Genomic DNA, 24,603 nt, shown 5'->3' on the forward strand with positions numbered 1-24,603 from the left:
GTATGTTCTTAATGTTCTCATGTGCGAATGGGGACTGGCTTCAACTTGATGCAGACACTGCAGACTGTGCTTGGATGTGGATTTTTATTAAACAAAGTGTTTTTGGGTGGATATAAATTGCAACTCTGGACCCGCTATTTCTGATAATCTGACACAATACTGTGCTTTGCTTGGGAACACGTAGATGAGTAGGGACCACATGAGCCTGGTGGATTTGGGACAATCACTCCACGGCACCTCAACCAATGTGCTCGGGTTTACATGCACTTTGCACAATCAATTTAAATTGGCAATTTATCAGTATTTCCTAGCCTGTATTGTCACGCAGTGAGAGACAGACTTAGATGTCCTCTTTAAGTGAACGACAAGGGATTTACTTTGATTATTGATAAATTATTGATAATTGATTGCCCTGACACTAGTCCCTGAGACAGAGTAGATATAAAAACCCTGATGATACCATTGTTCCCATTTAAAAAAAAAAATCACAAATACTAAAATTGTGTAACTTGTCTTTGTCCCTGTTATTGCAGGTTTCATGGTGCACTCTGCCTCTTACGACGACGTGCTGAACAACAGATGGTCGTCGCGCTCCTCCAGTGGATCACATCTGCCTGTGGAGAACCTCAAACCCAATTCCAGGTAGCAAAACACATCAGTTTGTTTGTTTATTCATCATGTTTTATATTATACACAGACCGAAGATCATGCTCCAAATATTTAGCCTTCAGCAATGCCGTGTATCATTTTCCATATGCGAGTCATTGGGGAGGAGAATCTGAATAAGGAATGTGCTCACCAAGGTTTTTTTTAATGGCTTTTGCACTGTTTATATTGTTGCTTATTTAACTGAATACATTCACAATACATGCATCTTACATGTGTTTTTAAAGTGTTTAGTCGGGTGTTTTGCCCATTGCCCCTTTTCCCTTCTTTATTGAATTATTTTCTTTGTAACATTAATTTGCGTCCTTCCACCTCAACTTTCATAATTGCTGTGTAACAACTTTATCATAGGCAAAGCTACAAAGTTATAATGGTGATATTATTTTGTTATGCAGATAAATGTAATTTTCTGTAAAAAAGTTAATTCATAAACATTACCTTACCTTTAATTCAATTTATACATTTCAAAAATATTCAAAAATATTGATAATGAAATATTGGTTGGAGGTGCTTTAGCGCTGTTGGCGCCTGGGCCTCCTCTGCTCATCCACGACGGCCCAAAGAGCACAATAAGGTGCCTTGTGCTCTTTGTTTCTCGCTCTTCTATAAAGCAAGATCTGGCTGTGTTTTTCAGTTCAATAATTATAATGTCCTGTTCTTGAAGCTTGGCTTTCATCTTTTCCATGACTCTAATGGCGTTGTGAGTTGCTGTTTGAGTTGTACATTTTTCTGTACTGCAGTATTATCAAAATAGTGATTATCCTTGTGAGGCTTGATTGGCTTTTCCAGCCGGTCCGCTTTCTTTTGGACACATTGAACACAATTTTTGAACTCAAGTCTTTGTCTTTGGCAAGTCTTTCCTGAGTCTGAAAGGAATAATGGAGGATTTTTGCCAATTTGAGAACTCAAGGGGAAGTGCCCATGCGCACTCACCCCCGTGCAAAAGCACACAAAAGCCTCGCTGCTACACGTGCGTTTGTTTATTAGCATTGTTTACCAGCTCAAACTGTCTTTCTCTGTCTTCATTTTGTCCTGTATACTGAGAGAACTATATTATAATAGATTAGCTCTAGTCACTATAATAATAGTGCTTTAAAACAATGTTTCAGAGTGGTTCACTGATTTATGAGGCTTCAAACTCTCCATCAGTAGCCAAAACAGCAATACAATATTAGATATTGGTACTGGCTGAAGAAACATATCATACCTATGCAACATGGGAAAACATTCATTATTTATTCAACTTGGAGAAGAAAAAAAATAGTTCATGGCTTATGGTTCTCATATTGGCAATAGCATCCAGTATCATTTCTTTTCACAAATAGCATATGTTTCAATACAAGGGAGGTACAGGCCTTTTACGGTGGCCCTGCAGCTCTGTTGACATGTAGTTTAGTTTGAATTGCCTGTTTTTCATTATGTTGTCATTTAGGTGTGTAGAAGCCAAACTACCTTAACTGTTTTCTCTCACTCATGCATGAAGCATCATTGACCTCTTGACCCCAATCAGGTCATATGTCACAATTAATGACTGCTCTAAATGTGCACTGTTGTTTGCTTGCTACTGTTTTAAATTGTTCTGGACATGTCTTTTTAACCTGTCAACTCTAATGTCCCTTGTGCCATGCAATTGAATTTAGAAAAAGTCTTAATCTTAGATGTTTTACTTGTTGTTTCTCTAAGTGATTTACCTTTTCTAGTTACGCTGCAGAATATAATAAAAATTAGGTCTGTAAGATGTGTTGCAATCCAATCGGAAGTGCAGTAAAAAATGAAGCACAGCAATTATTTAGGTAACTTTGCCTTTTCAAAACTCCTCCTTGAACCGACACCTTACTGTAGTGGAGGGATTTGAGCACCCGAATGATCCCAGGAGCTATGTTGTCGGGGGCTTTAAGCCTCTGGTAGGGTCTCCCAAGGCAAACTGGTCTTAGGCGACGGGCCAGAAGCCCTTTATGAAGAGTACAACAATAAGGCCAGTTGCGCCGCCCGGACTGACGTTACCGGGGCCCTATCCTGGAGCCAGGCCTGGGTTGGGTGCTCGACGGTCAAAATTTGGTGGCTGGGCACTCCCTTAGAGATATGGTGAGGAGCTCTGTCACACGGGAGGAGCATGTCGAGAGGAGCCAGCTGAGGTGGCTCGGGTATCTGTTCCGGATGCCTCCTGGGTGCCTCCCTGGGGAGGTGATTCGGGCATGTCCCACCAGGAAGAGGCCCCAGGGAAGTCCCGCGACACACTGAAGGGACTACATCTCTCGGCTGGCCTGGAAACGCCTGGAGGAGTTGGAGGAAGTGTCTGGGGAGAGAGACGTCTTGGAATCCCTGCTTAGACTGTGGCCCCTCGACCCGGAAGAAGATGGTTGGATAGATGGATGCCTTTTCAAACAAAGAAATATACTGTTTTATTATGCGTAAAATCTGCTGACCCTGTAATCCATGGGTGTCCAAACTGTGGCCTGGCAGCCAAATGCGGCCCTCAGACCATTTTTTTGTTGGGTAAGTTGCAAAGTTGGCCCCAACAACAAAAAGTAGTACTTTTTATTTTTTATGTTAAACCAACCTAATAATGTTCCAAGTCTAATTAAATGTTTGGAGGCTAATCGAAACTATGTAAAATGCAAAATTGTTCACTTCATTATTGGGTTGTATGTGGCCTTCTGCCCCGTATAAGTTTCAAAATGGTGACAAAATGGTGGCCCTTGGTGAAAAAGGTTTGAACACTCCTATTATAATCTCTACAAACATGTTCGAGGATCCATGTATTGGTTCAGCAGTTCAGATGTGTCTTTTGTCAGTTGTTAATGCTCCTGAACATCCTACGCATGGATCTATTAAATTATCTGGATGAGGTATTGCCACTTGTTGTGAGTTGGACTAGAGGCCAGTCCATTGGAACTGCAGCGAAAACATTCACCACAGTCCAGAAAGCATTTTTTTGTTCGTTTGGGTCAGATTTTATGGTATTGCTTTTTTTCTTTTTTCCTATTTTGAGATAATTTTCTCTGCTCAAAATCCTTCACTAGTAACTCTATTAACTCTCGCTATGATTGGTCCTCACATCGACACGTGCGGGAAAAGCCACCGGATGCCGCTAGCTGCTAACGGCTAAGTTGGCAACACGTGTCAATGAGCGACGCCATTGGCTCAAAACATTTATTTGATGGCCATGGCCCTGATCCTACATCATCAGTGTACAAAAAGTGTGAAGAATATAGTGTTCCTAAATTTACAACCTCCTTTATTGGCTCCACAGTAGCGTAAACATACATTGAGTTTAGATCTGAGAGAAGCATTAGTTCAGTAGTTTTGGCAGCCATAAACAGCTGGAGCAGAGGGTGTGCCAACTGTGTCTCATAAAGCTCTCCCGTCAGGCAGAGGGCAAAACAAACGGTTGCTAAGCACTGAGCCTGACTGTAGGAAAACCTGAGCTCAACTCTTCATGTGCAACAGGCAGCAGGTGTCTCTAGTTCTAGACATTATCATGTGTAATATACAAGTAAAGTTCTAATGGTTTGAAAATTGGAACGTTTTGGAAATGTTTAATGCTGTTTCCGCATCAAAAACTTATTTTGGAGTTGTCTTCCTGTTTGAATAATTCTGCCTAATCTATCTTTCCAGAGCTCCCAACACTACATTACATCATCTACGTAGTGGTAATCTACAAAATATTTTCTGTAATTGAAAGTACATACACTGTAATTGAAAGTACATACACTTTTTTCAGATGTGTTACTGCACTAAAATGGCTAACAAATAGCTAGTAAACTTCAATGGTAGTAACTATTATTTCATTTAGATTTAAAATGCATTTAAATCAGGTGAAATACATGCGCTGGAGAAATTGAAATGAGGACAGTGTTATTTTTAGTTTTTTGATTCCCATACACATTTAATTTAAGGCCGTGGCTGGAGAGCCGCGGCGCGGTCAAATGGCCGTGCAGTTTCAGGGACCGCGGCATTTCCCTTATAGCCCGTTATAGCCTCATGGCTAACCCTAACCTTAACCTTAACCCTAACCCTAACCTTAACCCTAACCTTAAAATGGCGCTAAAACGCGATCAAATAGCGGCGCAGTTTCAGGAGCCGTGGCGCGCGGCCGGCACAAAAATAACATGGCAGTTTCGGTCGCGCGCCGCGGCTCTGCAGACACTCCCTTAATTTAAATGTGAAATGATGTACAAGAATTTGCACACTTCAAACACACAAGTCATCTGTGACTGCTGCTCTTTAATACAAGGGAACCACATATAATTGTATTAAAATTATAAAATGATTTTAATATACCATTTATAAAGCATGGGCCTCTGAGCTTATAGTCTATTTTAGTTTATTATTAAATTGTTTACATAGTTAGTACATACTGAAAGTAACTCTGACCTGCTGCTCTGAGCAAAGGAACAACAAACTTGTAACTTCCACAGATTAAACAAGATATAATGCAACAAGCAGCTCTTACAAAGTAGCAAAGGGTCTCTAAATAGGCTCTAGGTGTCATGGACCCTGTTTTGTTTCCTTGTTTTTTCTTATGTTTTTACCCTGTTCATGTCCTTTTATTTTGACATATCTCTGGGCTTGTTTGTCCTAATGCGTCTCACATGTTGTGTCATCTGTGTATTCAAGCCCCCTGTTTCGCCTTGTCCTTTGTTGGTCCGTTGTTGTTGTTGTTGTTGTTGTTGTTGTTGTTGTTGTTGTCGTTGTCCTGCCCACATCTGTTTTGTCCTTTTGCCTGGAAGTTTGTTTAGTTTTGCAATTCTTCCCTGGAATATTTTGACATTTTTTTCATTAAATATTATTTTTAGCAGTTTTGCATTTTGGGTCCTTCCGTTTTTCATGTTGTCAATTATTGAAAACATTATTTATCTGCTCTGTACCAGGTACTTGTACTTATACTCAGGAACAGGTATAATTTCAACATGTCATTTCATTTTAGGTAAATAGTTTTGTGTCCCTTATTGACCCAGTGACCCACTTGTGTGGGTATGGCCACACATACCGGTGTGCAGTTTGAATAAATTGCTGCACTGCTCATTACCATATGTGAGCTCAGGAAGGGTAAACTAAGTAATGTCTCTAAGTATTTGTCCTCTATTATCCTGCATTTCTAGCTCATCCTGCAATGGCTGCGCCAACAGTTTTAATTAGAATAAATAAATGGGACTCAAACATGAATTAAGTTGTAATGTTGATAACCCAGATTCAGAAACAGGGGGTATTATGCTAAATTAACTTTTTGAAGCTTTCTACCATGTTATTACGTTACTCCCGCATAAAAACATGTCTGAAGTGTTTTTTTAATCTAATTCAGGCATGTCTGACTAATCTTGGATCTCTCCTGGGCACAGTTTGAATCCTCTTCACGAGCCATTGTAGAGGGTTGTGACTGTAGAACAGGTGACAGTCCACATCAGATAGCGGGAGTGGTACAGCTTCAACACTATTCACAATACTTTTCTTTTCAGCTTTTTATTGAAAACAAAATGTAGAAGTCTATGTCTAGACTGAAAGTACATTTGGATGAGCAGAAGGCACACTTCTTTTGAGGCAACTCGGGGAAAGGTGGCTAGAGTTTCAGGCTGACGAAGAAAGTGTGCTTTTCCTGCCTGAATCCTGACCGCCACGGTAAAAAGCCCCCTTTAATATGACCCTGTCTCTGTGGAGTTTGGACGCATCAATTAACTGAGAATAAGCTTGTGTGTGGCATTAAACACGTAGACCCTATTAGCATTTTTATTAGTTTATTAGAGGGTTTGTTTTTTTCACATTTGTCAGTGTTGCTGGTGTATCTTCTGCTGCACTGGAGCGAGGACGAGCACCGAGCAGCACATGGAACTGACACACATCGTTTTTGAGTTGACATGTGTAATCACTGCAATAATGAGGCAAATATAACAATTTGGATACCCCTCATTTTAATATAGACTAATTAAACAAAATATGAAGTAAATGAAGCGTCCCCGACCCCCCCAGACGCGTGACATTCCCCAATCAACACCGTCACTGAGCCTCTGGGGCCGAGGAAACACTGTCTGCCATTTTCAAACTCTTCTCAAGCTCGTCACTTTGATTGATCTGTCTAGACTTTGACTCTTTGAGTGTGGCTCATTTGTTATTCCCCACAGAAGCCAGAGCTCACACAGACCATGAGTGCAGACTCTTCAGTTGGACATCGTTACTGTCAGTGATGGATGAGTTTTCTAGAACAGAAGATGTTTTCACAAAGAGAAAAGTGGAAAAGTGACATGCATGATGAGTGTGGAGTGCTTGTCACCATTGGGAGTTGCATTACTGGAACCCTATTCCACCGTGTGTAATTTATTAAAATACAGGTGAATAAAAAACAGCATTCTTACTGGGAGTGGGTCACTCTCCACAGAAGCCACAAAAGTGACCCAGACTGATTTTTACATGTTGTCAAGGTGAAGAGAGAATAATGTATGACTGTTTTTGGATCCAGTACAAACTCTCCAAGCCTTTAGGTACAAAAATGTGACCTACGTTTCAGCGGCCTTGTAATAATAGAAAAGAGGGCGAGAGAGGGAAAAGTTCTAAAACTGGTGCTGTTTTTGTGCTTTGCTGAGTTTACTGAGATCTTGTCTGACCGCAGCTTAAATTTGAACAGCTCATGTATTCTGGAGTCGAGAGGAGATTTATTTCATATTGTGTTATAAATGTGTATTTTAAATCAGGTTTGCTGTCAATCACAAACCTGAAATATTCACGGTATTGTGTTCACTTTGTAATAAGATGGTTTTCTGTCAAACCAGATTATCTGATTCTATGAACGACAACAGATTCAAATATATAAAAAGTCAAATGAGATTAAGCTTGTTCACTAAAGCTTCCCATGTACATAGTCACCCCACTGCGTTTTATATACACACCATATTTATTTCAACAATGCAAGTCTTAGTGAAGCCAACTGAACCTTTGAAATCATTAGACATTCGTTTTACTGTCTACATTTCATGACCTAACTCACTTTTTCCTCAGTTTGCTTCTGCTCAGTCGTCTCTGATCATAGTGGATGTGACCTTGGCTTGCAGCTCAGTGAAGGGCCCCGTGCCTCTCTCTCCCTCTCTCTCTTTCTACATTCTACATTCGAGCTTGTTGTTTTGACTCCGAAGCAATGATAATTCTTAAACCACATGGACACTTGGATACTCTGGCTCCTTTGTTTTGGGTTAAGTATAAAAGCTCCCACTGAGAGGTTCGTCTATAGAGGATTCAGTGGAATGCTTTAAGTACGTCTGTGGTAAATGTATGTCAGAAAACTGTCTTGAGTGGAGGAAATGAAATGCGATGTGCCCTGAGCTATACGCTAGGAATTCACCTGAATGAAGCAAATCTCAAACCATTTGCTTTTTCTCACGCAGCTTTGCACCGTAAAACTACAGATAAAGCTTCTATCCAAAGCACCTAAAGAGTTGTGTTGACGCCTTTTTTTAATAGCGGTGATGTCTGGCGTTTAGTGAAGTTGAACATATTATGCAGCTTTTAAACGAATGCATTTTTACAGCACCAGATCCCACACACACAGACGTCTTGTGGTTGCTAAAAGTGCCACAGCTGTGATCCACACGCTCCACACACATGCTCTTGTAGCTCTCTCATCAGACACTCATCCCATGATCACTCTCAGCTTCCTTTCCAACGCTTTGTTTTCTCGTTCACTGGGCTTAATTTGTAATCCATGTTTCCTCAATAACACTGGCAGCTGTTTTTTACCATCATTATTGGGCAAGCCAGTGCGGTTACATTCACATGAGTTGAATTAATTCTACTTTGAGGAGTAATGTAGCATAGCTGTTCTTGATTGATTTAAAGAAAGGATGAACGAGAGGGTCGCGTCCCTCCGCCTTCGGGTGGGGGACAGGTCTCTCACTGTTGTGGCGGCCTACGGGCCGAACAGCAGTGCAGAGTACCCGGCCTTCTTGGAGTCCTTGGGAGGGGTACTGGACTGTGCACCGACCGGGGACTCCGTTGTTCTACTGGGGGACTTCAACGCCCACGTGGGCAATGACAGTGACACCTGGAGAGGGGTGATCGGGAAGAACGGCTTCCCCGATCTGAACCCGAGCGGTGTTCAGTTATTGGACTTCTGTGCTAGCCACGGATTGTCCATAACGAACACCATGTTCAAGCACAAGGGTGTTCATCAGTGCACATGGCACCAGGACACCCTAGGCCGGAGGTCAATGATCGACTTTGTTGTCGTGTCATCAGACCTCCGGCCGCGTGTCTTGGACACTCGGGTGAAGAGAGGGGCAGAGTTGTCAACCGATCACCACCTGGTGGTGAGTTGGATCCGCTGGCGGAGGAGGAAGCCGGACAGACTTGGCAGACCCAAGCGCATTGTGAGGGTCTGTTGGGAACGTCTAGTGGAGCCCTCTGTCAGTAGGGTATTCAACTCGCACCTCCGGGAGAGCTTCTCCCATGTCCCGGGGGAGGCTGGGGACATTGAGTCCGAGTGGACCATGTTCTCCGCCTCCATTGTTGATGCGGCTGCGCGGAGCTGTGGTCGCAAGGTCTCCGGTGCCTGTCGTGGCGGCAACCCCCGAACCCGGTGGTGGACACCGGAAGTAAGGGATGCCGTCAGACTGAAGAAGGAGGCCTATCAGGCCACTCTGGCTTGTAGGTCTCCGGAGGTCATCGAGGGGTATCGGCAGGCCAAGCGAGCCGCGGCTCGTGCTGTCGCAGAGGCAAAAACCCGGGCCTGGGAGGAGTTCGGGGAGGCCATGGAGGAGGACTATCGGTCGGCACCAAAGAAATTCTGGCAAACCGTCCGGCGCCTCAGGAGGGGGAAGCAGTGTCTCACCAACACCGTTTACGGTGCGGGTGGAGGCCTGCTGACCTCGACTGGGGATGTCGTCGGATGGTGGAAGGAATACTTTGAGGATCTCCTTAATCCCTCAGTCACGTCTTCCGAAGAGGAAGTAGAGACCGGGGACTCGGAGGCTGGCTCATCCATCACCCAAGCTGAAGTCACTGAGGTTGTTCGCAAACTCCTCGGTGGCAGGGCTCCGGGGGTGGATGAGATCCGCCCTGAGTACCTAAAGTATCTGGATGTTGTAGGACTGTCTTGGTTGACACGTCTCTGCAACATCGCGTGGCGTTCGGGGACCGTGCCTCTGGACTGGCAGACCGGGGTGGTGGTCCCTCTGTTCAAGAAGGGGGACCGGAGGGTGTGTTCCAACTACAGAGGGATCACACTCCTCAGCCTCCCAGGTAAGGTCTATTCCAAGGTACTGGAGAGGAGAATCCGACCGATAGTCGAACCTCGGATTCAGGAGGAGCAGAGTGGTTTTCGTCCCGGTCGTGGAACACTGGACCAGCTCTAAACCCTCCATCGGGTGCTCGAGGGTTCATGGGAGTTTGCCCAACCAGTCTACATGTGCTTTGTGGATCTGGAGAAGGCTTTCGACCGTGTCCCTCTGGGTGTCCTTTGGGGGGTGCTTCGGGAGTACGGGGTCCGGGGCCCTTTGCTCAGGGCTGTCCGGTCCCTGTATGACCGGAGCAGGAGCTGTGTTCGCATTGCCGGCAGTAAGTCAGACCTGTTCCCAGTGCATGTTGGACTCCGCCAGGGCTGCCCTTTGTCACCGGTTCTGTTCATAATTTTTATGGACAGAATTTCTAGGCGCAGTCAGGGGTCGGAGGGTGTCTGGTTTGGGGACCACAGGGTCTCATCTCTGCTGTTTGCAGACGATGTTGTCCTGATGGCTCCATCAAACCCGGACCTGCAACATGCACTGGGACGGTTTGCAGCCGAGTGTGAAGCGGCTGGGATGAAAATCAGCACCTCCAAATCCGAGGCCATGGTTCTCGACCGGAAAAAGGTGGCTTGCCCTCTCCAGGTGGGTGTGGTGTCCTTGCCCCAAGTGGAGGAGTTTAAGTATCTCGGGGTCTTGTTCACGAGTGAGGGAAGGATGGAGCGTGAGATCGACAGGCGGATCGGTGCAGCGGCTGCAGTGATGCAGTCGCTGCATCGGACCGTTGTGGTGAAGAGGGAGCTGAGCCGAAAGGCAAAGCTCTCTATTTACCGGTCGGTCTACGTTCCTACCCTCACCTATGGTCATGAGCTTTGGGTAGTGACCGAAAGAACAAGATCGCGGATACAAGCGGTCGAAATGAGTTTCCTCCGCCGTGTGGCCAGGCGCTCCCTTAGAGATAAGGTGAGGAGCTCGGCCACACGGAGGGAGCTCGGAGTAGAGCCGCTGCTCCTCCACGTCGAGAGGAGCCAGCTGAGGTGGCTCGGGCATCTGTTCCGGATGCCTCCTGGGCGCCTCCCTCGGGAGGTGTTTCAGGCATGTCCCACCGGGAAGAGGCCCCGGGGAAGACCCAGGACACGCTGGAGAGACTATGTCTCTCGGCTGGCCTGGGAACGCCTCGGGATCCCCCCGGAGGAGTTAGAGGAAGTGTCTGGGGAGAAGGAAGTCTGGGAGTCCCTGCTCAGACTGCTGCCCCCGCGACCCGGCCCCGGATAAAGCGGCAGAAGATGGATGGATGGATGGATGTCACAATATCAACATTTTGTGTCACGATGTTACAATTATTCAAATTTTTTGCCACCTATCAAACAACAGTGAAATACTTAATTTGATTTCTTAAGTTAAGTTTACCTTAAAGGCGGTATGGACGATTTTTCGGCGATTTGAGAACGCAGGCGGAAGTGCGCATGCGCACTCCCCCGTGCGGACCGATACAACACACACGTGCGTTTGTTTATTAGCGCAACGGAGTGCATCGCATCTCTCGTCTCCCGTACGTTTCTGTCCACTTCTGCGTCAGCTCGAACTGTCTTTCTCCGTCTTCATTTTGCCCCGTACACTGAGGGAACTATATTATGAAAGATCCATGCGCTTAGGCACGCGGAAACTTGGGGACGAGCCTGACGCGGCTGCAGGTGAGCGGTAGGTGCGTTTTATGATTGATACGTGGCAGGACAAATGATTTATCCACGCCACGAGGAAATATGATAAAAAATGTGCTGGAAAAAAACGTCCATTCCACCTTTAATGTCAAACTTTCTGAGTGAAAAAGTGTCACATTAAAAAGACACATGTAGTTCGACTTTTGTTGAGAATATTTTGTACTGAAATCTCTCATTGTTGCTGCCTACAACTCTCACTAGCGTATTTTCCGGGCTTTAAGTAGTACCTTTTTTCATAGTTTTGGCCGGGGTGCGACTTATACTTATACTTATACTCCGGAGTGATTTATATGTGATATTATTTGTTATTTTCACACTTGCAACCTTATTTCATACTCCAGTGCAACTTATATATGTTTTTTCTTCTCTAATATGCATTTTTTTGGCTGGTGCGACTTATACTCCGCAAAATACGGGTATTTTATTTTTTTAGTTCATCCGATTTTGTTTTGACCTGAATAATCACGTTTATCAATTAACCAAATAATCTTAACATCCCTAATTTTAAGGAACAATTATTTGCAAGTTTTGCCAAATGAATTGGCTGTTAAATTATGTGCTTTCACAGTTCTCTGGAAATGACAGTAGAATCACTACTTGTCTAGTATTTCACTAAATACTTTTGTTTCTTAGTTGACATCATTGGATCACTTCTTTTTTACTCTGACTTATTCTAAATTTAGTAACATGGACAATTTTAGAGTTTCCAGTTGCTGTGGCTTTTTGGCATATCCATATTTCTCAAAACAGAAGCGAGCACAGTAGCAGAAGAGATTATATTATAACCTTTCTCCGTTTGCTAAAGAAATTCTGATACTGACTTTGCCACGTTGCAAAACCCTTTTCACCTTTAGTTCAATAGGAGGAAATCAAACCTCTATGGAGCAGTACTTTCTTTATATAGAATAACATGAGAAGCTGTGTGGCTAACCAGATGAATTCTACCACCTCTGGCCAAAACACAAAGTCATACGTTTATTTTAGACTTCAAGCAGTCACATTTTCCCCCTCACATCCTCATCAGCCCCATCTGCTCTGCTCATCATTGCTCTCATCACAACACTGCCATCATAACAGCCCCATTAGACAATGGCTTGAATCCCTCCGTTAATCCAGTGCTGTGCTTGTGTTTCCATGCAGGTACTACTTCAAAGTGCAGGCCAAGAATGTGTTTGGCCTGGGCCCGTTCAGCGAAACTCTCACCTATGTCACTGAATCAGGTAACTCCAAACCGCACTGCTCCATTCACTCCAGCTCAGGCGAAAAGTCAGGCAGCTTTTTCCACTGGGGATAAATGTCACAGGGAGTGTTGTTATTGCTATTCAGTGTTTTTAACAAAGTCTGCAAAATACTAAGGGTGGAAAGAAAAAACAAGAAAAGATAAGATAGTAGACGATCCAAAGTTGGAAAGTTGGCAACCAAAGCATAGTTATTATTTTGCAACAATAAAGATACAGTGATACTGCTCCTCAAATATTTTCGAGACCCCTGAGACCCTAGAATCAGACTCAGGTTTGACAGTTACATTGTTCTACGTCTGCGTCTTGCGCGAGCGAGCTTTAGACACAAGAATACAGTGTTTCTTTAATCATTTCTATAGTTTAACCCGGGGCTGTCCAAACATTTTTGATCAAGGGTCATATTGAAACATAAACGAGGTAAAGGGCCACACAGGCCAGTCAGATGTATTTTTTCACAGGTCAGTGCATTTATATTTAACTTTCACCTGCACTTTCTTGTCTTGGAACCTCAATATAAACTCTGTCCACACCAAAACATTTATGATTGTATAGTATTTTCTCAAAGTTACAGGACAAATTACCACTTGTGGCCAAGGGGGGCTTCAGCAGAGAGCCTGAGGGCCAGAAAAATATAGTGTGGGGAGCGCATTTAGTTTAACCGCTCTTTTCACATACCCTTAAGTTGCTTGTCTGTGCGGGCCTTCTCCACCGTTATGAAATGCTACTACTTGTCACAGTTGTTCATTTTGATTAGCGTTCAGGACGTTCAGATGAAAAGAGGTCTCAGTAGAAGGAGGCTTCCAGCTGCACAGTGCATTATCCACGTTATGGCTTTTACATCAGCTCTGTCTGCTCTTCCTCCCTGCTCAAATGATTGCATTCCTTCATATTTTGTTCTTTTTTCAGACGATCCCCTGCTCATCGAGCGGCCGCCTGGTAAGTTCATACACCACGTCCTTCATTTTAATGCCATCCTTTTAATAATTGATTACGGTAATACAAATTCTACTATGGAAACAAAACAGGAATATAGACATAAGATACTATAATGTGCATGGACTTATACTCAGTTTATAAATGTGTGTTTATTTAGCAATATCATAAATCTTCTAATTATTGACATTTTTGTACTGCTTTTTATTATTGCACGCTTTATTTTTTAACTTTTGATTTATCTTCATGAAAAACAACAAAATAATAAAGTTGCACCACTTAAAAATAGTTACTATTTAATTAGATTATTGAACAAAGGCTTAATTCACAGTGACCAAATCAATCAAGATCTATCAAGTTTTATTTGTATAGCACCGTTCATACAAAACAATTCACAACCACAAAATAAATAAAAGTACAAAAAACTTGACAACATAAAGAATTTAAAAACACAAAGTCACATTAAAATATATAAAGAATCTGAAAATATATGCACAGCCAAAAAGAGATGTTTTTAACCTAGATTTAAACATATTAAATATTCAGTTCAATTATTAAATCTTAATGACTACTTCATTAAGGAGGGTTTTAATTGAATAGTTACAAAGCCTGAATCATTCTTAGTAAACAAATTGTTCAATAAGAATTTAGTCTTTGTTGATGCTTTATTAAAGCTTATACAATTGTAGTTATTAGGAAGTGTTACCAATAAAAACGTTCCTCTCCTTGAACCGACACCTTGAACCGACACCTTAATGTGGTGGAGGGGGGTCGGGGGCTTCAAGCCCCTGGTAGGGTCTCCCAAGGCAAACAGGTCCTAGGTGACGGGTCAGACAAAGATCAGTTCAGAAGCCTCTTATGATGACAAGAACAAGGCCGTTTACGTCGCCCGGATCAGCGTCACCGGGGCCCCATCCTGGAGCCAGGCCTGGGATGGGTGCTCGATGGCGAGCGCCTGGTGGCCGGGTCTTACCCCGGCCGGGCACAGCCCGAGAGAGCGACGTGGGGCCGCCCTCCCGTGGGCCCACCACCCGCAGGAGGATCCATAAGCCTCGGCAACCAGATCTCCAGACACAGAGACTAACTCTGGGGACATGGAATGTCTGAGCTTGTGCAGGAGGTTGAGCGATACCGACTAGATATAGTCGGCCTCACCTCCACGCACAGTTTGGGCTCTGGAACCCATCTCCTCGAGAGGGGCTTGACGCTCCACTTCTCTGGTGTTGCCCGCGGGGAGACGCGGCGGGCTGGTGTGGGCTTGCTTATAGCCCCTCAGCTCAGCCGCCACGTGTTGGAGTTCACCCCAGTGAACGAGAGGGTCGCGTCCCTCAGTCACGTCTTCCGAAGAGGAAGTAGAGACCGGGGACTCAGAGGGTGGCTCATCCATCACCCAAGCTGAAGTCACTGAGGTTGTTCGCAAACTCCTTGGTGGCAGGGATCCGGGGGTGAATGAGATCCGCCCTGAGTACCTAAAGTATCTGGATGTTGTAGGACTGTCTTGGTTGACACGTCTCTGCAACATCGCGTGGCGTTCGGGGACCGTGCCTCTGGACTGGCAGACCGGGGTGGTGGTCCCTCTGTTCAAGAAGTGGGACCGGAGCGTGTGTTCCAACTACAGAGGGATCACACTCCTCAGCCTCCCGGGTAAGGTCTATTCCAAGGTACTGGAGAGGAGAATCCGACCGATAGTCGAACCTCGGATTCAGGAGGAGCAGAGTGGTTTTCGTCCCGGTCGTGGAACACTGGACCAGCTCTATACCCTCCATCGGGTGCTCGAGGGTTCATGGGAGTTTGCCCAACCAGTCCACATGTGCCTTGTGGATCTGGAGAAGGCTTTCGACCGTGTCCCTCTGGGTGTCCTTTGGGGGGTGCTCCGGGAGTACGGGGTCCGGGGCCCTTTGCTCAGGGCTGTCCGGTCCCTGTATGCATGCACTGGGACGGTTTGCAGCCGAGTGTGAAGCGGCTGGGATGAGAATCAGCACCTCCAAATCCGAGGCCATGGTTCTCGACCGGAAAAAGGTGGCTTGCCCTCTCCAGGTGGGTGGGGAGTCCTTGCCCCAAGTGGAGGAGTTCAAGTATCTCGGGGTCTTGTTCACGAGTGAGGGAAGGATGGAGCGTGAGATCGACAGGCGGATCGGTGCAGCGGCTGCAGTGATGCAGTCGCTGCATCGGACCGTTGTGGTAAAGAGGGAGCTGAGCCGAAAGGCAAAGCTCTCTATTTACCGGTCGGTCTACGTTCCTACCCTCACCTATGGTCATGAGCTTTGGGTAGTGACCGAAAGAACAAGATCGCGGATACAAGCGGTCGAAATGAGTTTCCTCCGCCGTGTGGCTGGGCGCTCCCTTAGAGATAAGGTGAGGAGCTCGGCCATACGGGGGGAGCTCGGAGTAGAGCTGCTGCTCCTCCACGTCGAGAGGAGCCCGCTGAGGTGGCTCGGGCATCTGTTCCGGATGCCTCCTGGGCGCCTCCCTCGGGAGGTGTTTCAGGCATGTCCCACCGGGAAGAGGCCCCGGGGAAAACCCAGGACACGCTGGAGAGACTATGTCTCCCGGCTGGCCTGGGAACGCCTCGGGATCCCCCCGGAGGAGTTGGAGGAAGTGTCTGGGGAGGAGGAAGTCTGGGAGTCCCTGCTCAGACTGCTGCCCCCGCGACCCGGCCCCGGATAAGCGGGAGAAAATGGATGGATGGATGGATGGATGATTCAACGTTGCTGTTTTGTCTTGACCAGGTGGAGAGCCGATCTGGATCCCGTTCAGCTTCAAGTATAACTCTGCCCACAGCTCATGTAAAGGAAGTCAGTACGTCAAGCGCACGTGGTACAGGAAGTTTGTTGGTGTGGTCCTGTGCAACTCCCTCCGGTACAAGATCTTCATGGGAGACAGCCTCAGAGGTACAGGGACCTTGTTAAGTGTCTGTTCATGCTCAAGGTTAGATGACAGCCGAGTACATGTAGTAAATATTATCGTCAGTGTGTGGTATATAAGCGTATTCTCCTGTATGTTTGCTGTTTATAATCTCTGTCACAAAGGATCGTAAACATGGTGATGGAAAAAGGCCCTGACCAATGCATTTCATAATTAAATCTCCAAGAATATAACGTTGATTGAATAATAATGCCTGACATTTGTATTTACAATTTTCTCAAACTGCTACATTGACGTCATTAATGCAAACTGCCAAACCTTTGTGTTCACTAGCAAGGACCACAACCCCAGATACGATGCAAGGCGTTTATTGGCAGGGGAGAAACATGAACAACACAAATGTACGAAGTTGATGCCGTTTTTGGGCTTCTTGCGATAAGGGCTGAAGGCTCCCGGGCATCGATACCCCCATCTAGGAGATAAATTAGAATAATTAGAACAGTTTAAAAGAGGGGGGGGAGGGGCACGAAGATCAAGAACACAGATATATGTGATCTGGATGATTAAGTAGTGTAGCCGCAGGAAGGGGCGTGGTCCTGCTCCCGAACTTAAGATGACAAACTTATCTTCATTTAATGGCCGAACGTTGCATTTAATCCTATAGAGACTTTCTGACTATTTGTAATTTCAAAATACTGCCAGTACTGACCATTCCTGTAATGTGCGTCTTCCTCAGAGCCCTTCTACAGTATAGGGGACACGCTGGGACAGGGTGAGGACCACTGTCAGTTTGTGGACTCGTACAGGAATGGGAGGACAGGCCCCGTCCACCTGTCCAACACGCTGCCCTCCGCTCAAGGTAAACCAACTGTCGCTACGCACAAGAGTGACCACGTCAGTAACATTGAGTCAATCCTGGAACAGACAAAACAAGACAATATTACTGTCATGGATTTTATTTTACATAGAATTAAGTTTAAATAGTCTTGATTCTTGAGAGCTGCATGGGAATATATGAAATAATATGAAATTGTAATTGTTGTATTGGAGTAAAGCAATGCAGCTGTTTTTCCAGCAGTCCAGCAAAACCGACGTCTCCATCTCTGTGTGGGTGGGTTATGTCCAAATGAATGTGCTTTATATTAGCAGACACTTTCCTAATTACAGCACCATTATTACTTTCATCATTACGGTTCAGACTCAGACTCAGCTTTAAGTCGTCAAATACACCCAGATAAGTCTGCTGAATTACAGTAGGCTGTTTTTCCAACCACAAATAAAGTAATAACCTTTAACTACTCAAACGGAAAACACACAATGATTAATTTAATTTAAATCAATTTCTTGTTTATTTCATTTATTATTTACTGATCTTATTTTGATATATTTTTTTAATTAGATTGTAGTCATGAGATTAGTTTAAAAAAGTTTCTGTCTTAAAAATGTGAAGAATAGAACTAGTTAAACTCTTTGCAGAAGTCCACATGTATCATTTTTTTCACAATTTTCAAAGACCAGAGCAAGTTTTGTCATCACGGTAACGTTAACAACAACTAGCATGTGAACAGTGCCCTTCCTGCTAAATCTCTCTATGATTAGATGCAGACAGAGCACAATGGACTCATTTTCACCTGAATAGATGCTTTTACAGCTGCACAGAATGTAGCTACAGCCCCTTTAAATGACTTGAACTTGACCTATTTTGTGGAGACTTCCCTATTTCATGTTTTTATAACATAATATATATACTATTTCTGGAAAACAAGTAATACTGACTCTCCTTGTGGAGATGAGTGAATAAAACAAAACACAATTCAACATTTTGTCCTTTTCTTCGCAGTGTTACAAAAGATCTAAACAAAACAATACATTAAACACATGAAAAGAAGCATGAGGACCTAGCCTCACTAAACATGCATTTCACCAAGGGAAAACAATTGTCCGACTATCCCTGCAATGTCTCAAGTTATAACCATTACAAACATTTCAAACGTTTTCAGTTTATTTAGTGCTGGCACATGTCCATTACATTATGTTTTATTCATAATGATAAAATCTTATTAAGAAGAAATCCAAACAATTATTTTCTTCTTCTTTTGTACATGCACTTCAAAAGTACAATAGTGTGTGACAATTGTTATACATTAGTTAAATAATTACACAATTCTATTCCTGTAAATACAAAATCTCTCCCTGCAAAAAGTAGACAAAAATTCCCCTTCCTCCTGCTATTAGCATCAGTGATCTGAATTTAATAGAATCGTTCTATTCTTGATCTTTCACATGAGCAGTGGGGGAGAGTTTCCTGTCGTCAGCAGATAAGATAAGATAACCTTTATTTGTCCCACGGTGGGGACACATTGCAATTGCAACACAGATTAGGTACAGAAACAGATTAGGCACAGACCTGTGCTTATAATTGGCAAGAAGCTGGAGCCATCTCCACACAGAGGTGGTGTGTAGTTATAACTTATGATATTTATGATGAGGATGTTTTCTTATAACACAGAATCATCTTTCCTGAAATAAATACCTTAACATTTCCTCTGTTGCAGGTTATTACCGTGCATACAGACAGGAGCCGGTCAGCTTCGGCGTGATCGGCCGCCGGACAAACCACCCGTTCGTGGGCTGGTACGAGTGCGGCGTTTCTGTCCCGGGAAAGTGGTAACCTCCAGACAAGAGGAGACATGTTACTATGGACTCACAGCAGGTTTTGTCTCATCAATCCTGCCATTTTGAAAGACTGACACCACTACAAATAAATCACAGCCGGAGAGAGAGAATATAGTACTTTAAATACTTTGAAATGTGTATCTTTAATTGCACTTTTTATATAAAGCAATCTGTATATGAGGAGAATATGTGCATGTGTGTTTTGGAAATGTGTAACATTTGAAAGTGTAACAAAAAAACAAGACAGTTGATAAAAGAACATTATTTAAATGTAAGTCCTCATTGTACTCCATGCTGCAAAGGTCTTCTGGTACTATTTAGTTTCATGTTTATTACCTATTGGGACCAACAAGCACAGACTAGACCAATTAAACTTTAAAAAAGCTGCTAGTCGTTTTGGTTAAAGGAGCATATATATGTTTTCTGCTGGAGGGTCCACCAACTACTTATTGTACTTAACAGTATTATTAAACATCTTATTGTTTTGCCTAGAGCCCGAAGACAAGCAGGTCAAGTTACAGACCAGCTCCATGCGAGGCGACCCAGCTCTTTGGGGAATTGTCAAATGAATGGTGAAGCCGATCCCCATTTCAAAACTGTTTGAATCAGAATATAATGTAATTTATCTGGTCTTCTCACCAGTGATATATAAAAGCACACCAGTAGCACACAAGATGACAGACTAGGCCGGAAAAGTTACGTAGTGCCCCTTTAACCATATCAATTTCACATTTCGAGGTAATTTCAAAACAAGTATTTTTGATGTGTCCTCTGTTTAGAATACAATGAGATTTTTTGCTGTTCAAGGGAGGCTGGAGCAAAGATAATGTAAAATACAAATAAGGGAAAAATCTACAAAGCATTTGAATATTCATTAGTATTTGTATTGGATCAATAAAGCCATACTTGTCATAGTATTACTTGGTGTGGGATCAAAACAAATAACTGGTATCACTCGTTTTTGAGCAATAAAAACCTGTAATTTAATAAAATGCAAGATAAGTTTAATTCCCAAGAAAACTACTGTAATAACATATCCATGGAGACAAGGAGGTGGCGGACCCCCACCTTAAAATGTACATAGTACACCTTTAAAGCAAGGCTTATGTTCTGTCTTTAAACATTCAACTAATTTTGAAATGTTGTCAACATGTATGTCGTCCACTTTGTTTCTCTTTGATGCTATTTGCACATTTTTTCTGTAAACAATGTAATTACATGGTGTTGATTTATAGACCCTCCTTTCTTTTTCACAGTTCAAGTAAATCTGTGTGTCACTTGGACTTATCTTTCAGGAATCCTCCCATTCACCGAGTTTTGATTTCAATCATCTCTCATCTTGTTTTGCTGCATTTTTGGTTCCCATTATTTCTAAATTTACTGTATGCATTTTTGTACGTACTTAAACAGACAGATAATAAAGTATTGGCTCAGGAACAACTGTATTAATGCTTTTCTGACCAAAACATTCCAAAATACAACTATGATGTCTCATTGCTATGCTTTTTGTCTTCCAGAAGTAGACTAATGGGTATTTATTCAAGCAAAGGCAACTTTAGCAGTCCAGCCAGTTGGAAGAGCCTGCAATAGAGAAAAAGAAAGAAAAAACACTTGAAGAATGAAAGATGGTGAGTCCGAAACATTTACTGTAAAGACAAAACCACCACTGAGGGATCACTTTCAAATTGGATTTCTAATGGAGTCAACCACAAAGCCCAGTATTTATGTTGGGATAAGAGAAGTTTCTACTCGGTAATATCATAACACAGCAAATTATAAAAGTATGTTTTGCAGAGGTTTGGCCTAATTTAGTTGTAATTCTAAAATGTAGGCACGCATAATATGACCAAAAATCATAATTTGTAAAGATAGTTTTGGCTCATACGTTTTTTATTGGGAGCTGGATCTTGCTGCATGGTCCGTTTTCTTAACAGATTTGAAAGGTCTGCTTTATATAAAATTTCAGTCAGAGGGTTATAATGGTCATTACTTTGTTTGTTGTCTTGGTTATAATAACTCCTATAAAAGTCCTGTTTTTCCAAATTTAAGGATTCTTTCAACATATCAGACCTTTTTATGTGATTAGCTTTTACAAGCTGGTAATAAAAACATCTTTTGTTATCCAGAGTTTAAATCAAATCTGTGCCGTAAAGTCCAAAACATTGACCATAAATCAACCAGATTTTTACCTCTATGTTTAGATCATTCATTTTGATTAGTTATTTCCATGTTGTAAGCACAGATTTTACCCAGGGATTCTTAACTTCCTCCAAATGACTCAATTGTTCGTCATCTGCCAGTAAGGCCTGTGCAGGATCCAAACATTACAACATTAATCTCAATATTTTTCCTTAGAGCTTCATGCTTTGGATCACACCAGTACAGAAATGCTCTGATTTGAGCTGAAATAAAGACATTTTTTAGACATGGCAAACCCCAATTTCCCTTTTCTTTTACAGCTGTGGAGTTTTTAATCAGATATGAGGTTTCTTGCCTTGCCATAAAAATCTTGGGATTGATTTATATTCCACTCATCAAACAGCTGGTTGGGGATGGAAATTGGGAGAGTCTGGTATATAGAAATCTGGGCGAAACATACATTTTTATAGTAGAACAAATGGTAGAAATGTCAAATTTTCAAGGTCTTGTTTTTTAGTAGAGAAAAGAGGAGTATAGTTTTTCTCCAACATTGTTTAAATTGATGGGTCTTTCTATAGGTCAAAAGGGGGTCGCCAGAAAGAGAAAATTTTCCATTTTTTTACGTTTCATTTGTACGCGGACATTGGACCAATATTCTGAAGAAAATGCCTCACATTGGGAATGGAAATTTCTGGTTCAAATATAATAGAACATCATCTGCATAGCGGCAATTTTGTGTTCCGTCCCATCAATTGTAACACCGTGGATTGTTTTTGATTGTCTAATATTGTTGGAGAGATAACTCCGGACTGTGCGGACTGTAAGGTGCTAGTTCTGGGTTTGTAGAAGTCAGTGCTCGGGAGTGCCTACCAGAGCATTACTGAAGGCCATGGTTGATCAGAAAAGACTAGAATATACGAGGTGCTTTTATTAGCTTTATTTAGGCTCAAAAGTACATACAGACAATGCTGTTGTTGTTGTTGTTGTTGTTTTATGGCGGTTGGCATCCAATTGTTGCATTACCGCCAGACTTTATTCCTCAGACTTTTCGTTGTCGTTTTATCCTTTAGAAGTCCCTCTTCCATCACTTTGGCGTTTCTAGGCCCATGAAGTCAAAGCGCGTTAGAACATCCTCTTGCTCCTCATCCTCGGCTCAGTCTCCAACACCCCCCACCTCTATAAACGTTTACCCAGCCCTGTGCTACATAAGTAAGCAACCACAGCCTGACACAAACCCTGTGACTGGATCGCCAGAACGTTCCGCAGATTGAACTCCCGCCCATTATTCCGAAACCACAAGGCCAACCCGGCCCTTTCTCTATCATAAGCCTCACAGCAAATCAGCACATGCTCGACAGTCTCTGGCACCCGACAGTGACCACACAGACCGGTCGGATGTTTGCCTATCCTACTCAGTGACCAATTGAGTCCAGTTTGGCCAATCCTCATGCGGGCGAAGGCCCTTTCCTCCCACGCGTTCCTGCCCATAGACCCGCAAGGACCCACACTACCCTGTATGTGATAGAGATGCCGTCCAGTAACACAGTGGCTCCAAAATTCCTGCCAAAGGCCGACCACATGACTCTTGATAACGGGCACAATGCTGTTGTTGTTGTTGTTGTTGTTGTTGTTGTTTTATGGCGGTTGGCATCCAATTGTTGCATTACCGCTAGACTTTATTCCTCAGACTTTTTGTAGTCCTCAGACTGTCGTAGTCCGTAAAAGAACTCCTTCCATTGCTTTGGTGTTACAAAGCCCATGAGGTCATGATATGTCTTTGTGACTAGAATAGTTGTTGTTGTTTCAGAGACCAACCGGCTTTATTCCAGGGAGACTCTTCTTCATCTTCCTCTCCCTCTTTGACGTTCGGTGCTTTGGAAGTACAAAGCCCATGAGGTCATGGGACGTCTTTGTTGTTTTACAAAGCCCATGAGGTCATGGGACGTCTTTGTCGTTTTATCCTTTAGAAGTCCTTCTTCCATCACTTTGGTGTTTCTAGGCCCATGAAGTCAAAGCGCGTTAGAACATCCTCTTGCTCCTCATCCTCGGCTCAGTCTCCAACACAATACATTTCTCCACTTATATACCTTGCCACAGGATCAAAGGAACAAAGGTGGAATGTAGCTGCTATGTAGTGTCACCACGTCAAGACGGGAGATAGCGGAGGAGAGTGGATCGGTGGTCGAAGACGTTCTGGAAGGCGTGGAGGAGCAGCCTTTTCTGGCTGCACGTGCCCGGAAACGTAAAAAGTCCCTTAGCTCGTCCGAGGGTTCTGGGAATGAGCAGCAGGATGAGGGTGAAGCTATTGATATCCGGGGTGAGAGCAGAGACTGTAAGGTGATCATAAAGCTTGCACAGGATAGTGCATCCTTTAAGGAGTGGAATTCAGTGGCATTGTCAAAGAGCCTAACTGTAGCTGTGGGAGTGATCAAGAGTGCGAGTGTCCTTAGAGATGGCTTGCTGCTGGTCGTGTGCAAGGACGCGGCTCAGCAACGGAAGGCGATTGGAACTAAACGTCTGGGTGGAAAGGACATTCTTGTGTCTGATGCTGAAAGAAACACGGTCAGAGGAGTTATCGTAGGTGTCCCTACGGCGACGTCTGTGGATGAAGTTAAGGAGAATTTGACTGGAGCTAAGGTGCTGGACGCTAGGCGGTCTGTCACATCTTATCCCGGTCTGGGATAAGATGTGACAGCTTGTCGGTAATGGTAACACTTGAAGGGAGGTGCCTGCCTAGTAAGGTGTTCATTGAGTTCATGTGCCATGACGTTAGGCCATATGTTCCACCGCCCCTGCGTTGCTTTAAGTGCCAGCGCTTTGGGCATATTGCAGCGGTCTGTAGAGGGAGGCAAAGATGTGGTAAATGTGCAGGAGATCACGAGTATGGGAAGTGTGACGTGGGAGCAAAACTGAAGTGCTGTAACTGTGGGGAAGAACATAGCTCTGCCTACGGGGGATGCAGGTTTAGCAAAAGAGCTGCTGAGGTGCATAAAATAAAGGTCTTTCAAGGTATATCCTATGCAGATGCAGTCAAGAAAGTTTCAAGTAACGAGTTTAGAGTAAATACAGAGAGAGGAGCCAGCGCTGCTCCCAGCCAGGGCGAAATGAGAAAGGCCAGCGTGGCTCCCAAGAAGTGTGAAGGTTTCAAGAGTGGAG

General features: G+C 43.7%; 1 protein-coding gene across 1 annotated transcript in view; it reads left to right on the forward strand.

Annotated features, from left to right (window-relative positions):
- fndc1 (fibronectin type III domain containing 1) overlaps nucleotides 1-20,748 on the forward strand; it is a 74,040-nt gene extending 53,292 nt beyond the window's left edge. The window contains exons 17-22 of the mRNA XM_072446426.1: nucleotides 534-642; nucleotides 12,734-12,813; nucleotides 13,741-13,770; nucleotides 16,497-16,658; nucleotides 17,369-17,491; nucleotides 19,188-20,748. Of these exons, the coding sequence (XP_072302527.1) occupies nucleotides 534-642; nucleotides 12,734-12,813; nucleotides 13,741-13,770; nucleotides 16,497-16,658; nucleotides 17,369-17,491; nucleotides 19,188-19,303 (620 nt within the window). The 3' untranslated portion in view covers nucleotides 19,304-20,748. The remainder of the gene's footprint in view (nucleotides 1-533; nucleotides 643-12,733; nucleotides 12,814-13,740; nucleotides 13,771-16,496; nucleotides 16,659-17,368; nucleotides 17,492-19,187) is intronic.
- Nucleotides 20,749-24,603: the final 3,855 nt, after the last annotated feature.

The sequence above is a fragment of the Eucyclogobius newberryi genome, unplaced genomic scaffold (assembly GCF_026437365.1).
Source record: "Eucyclogobius newberryi isolate DKJ021-1_F unplaced genomic scaffold, fEucNew1.0.hap1 SCAF_1, whole genome shotgun sequence".
Classification (NCBI taxonomy): Eukaryota; Metazoa; Chordata; class Actinopteri; order Gobiiformes; family Gobiidae; genus Eucyclogobius; species Eucyclogobius newberryi.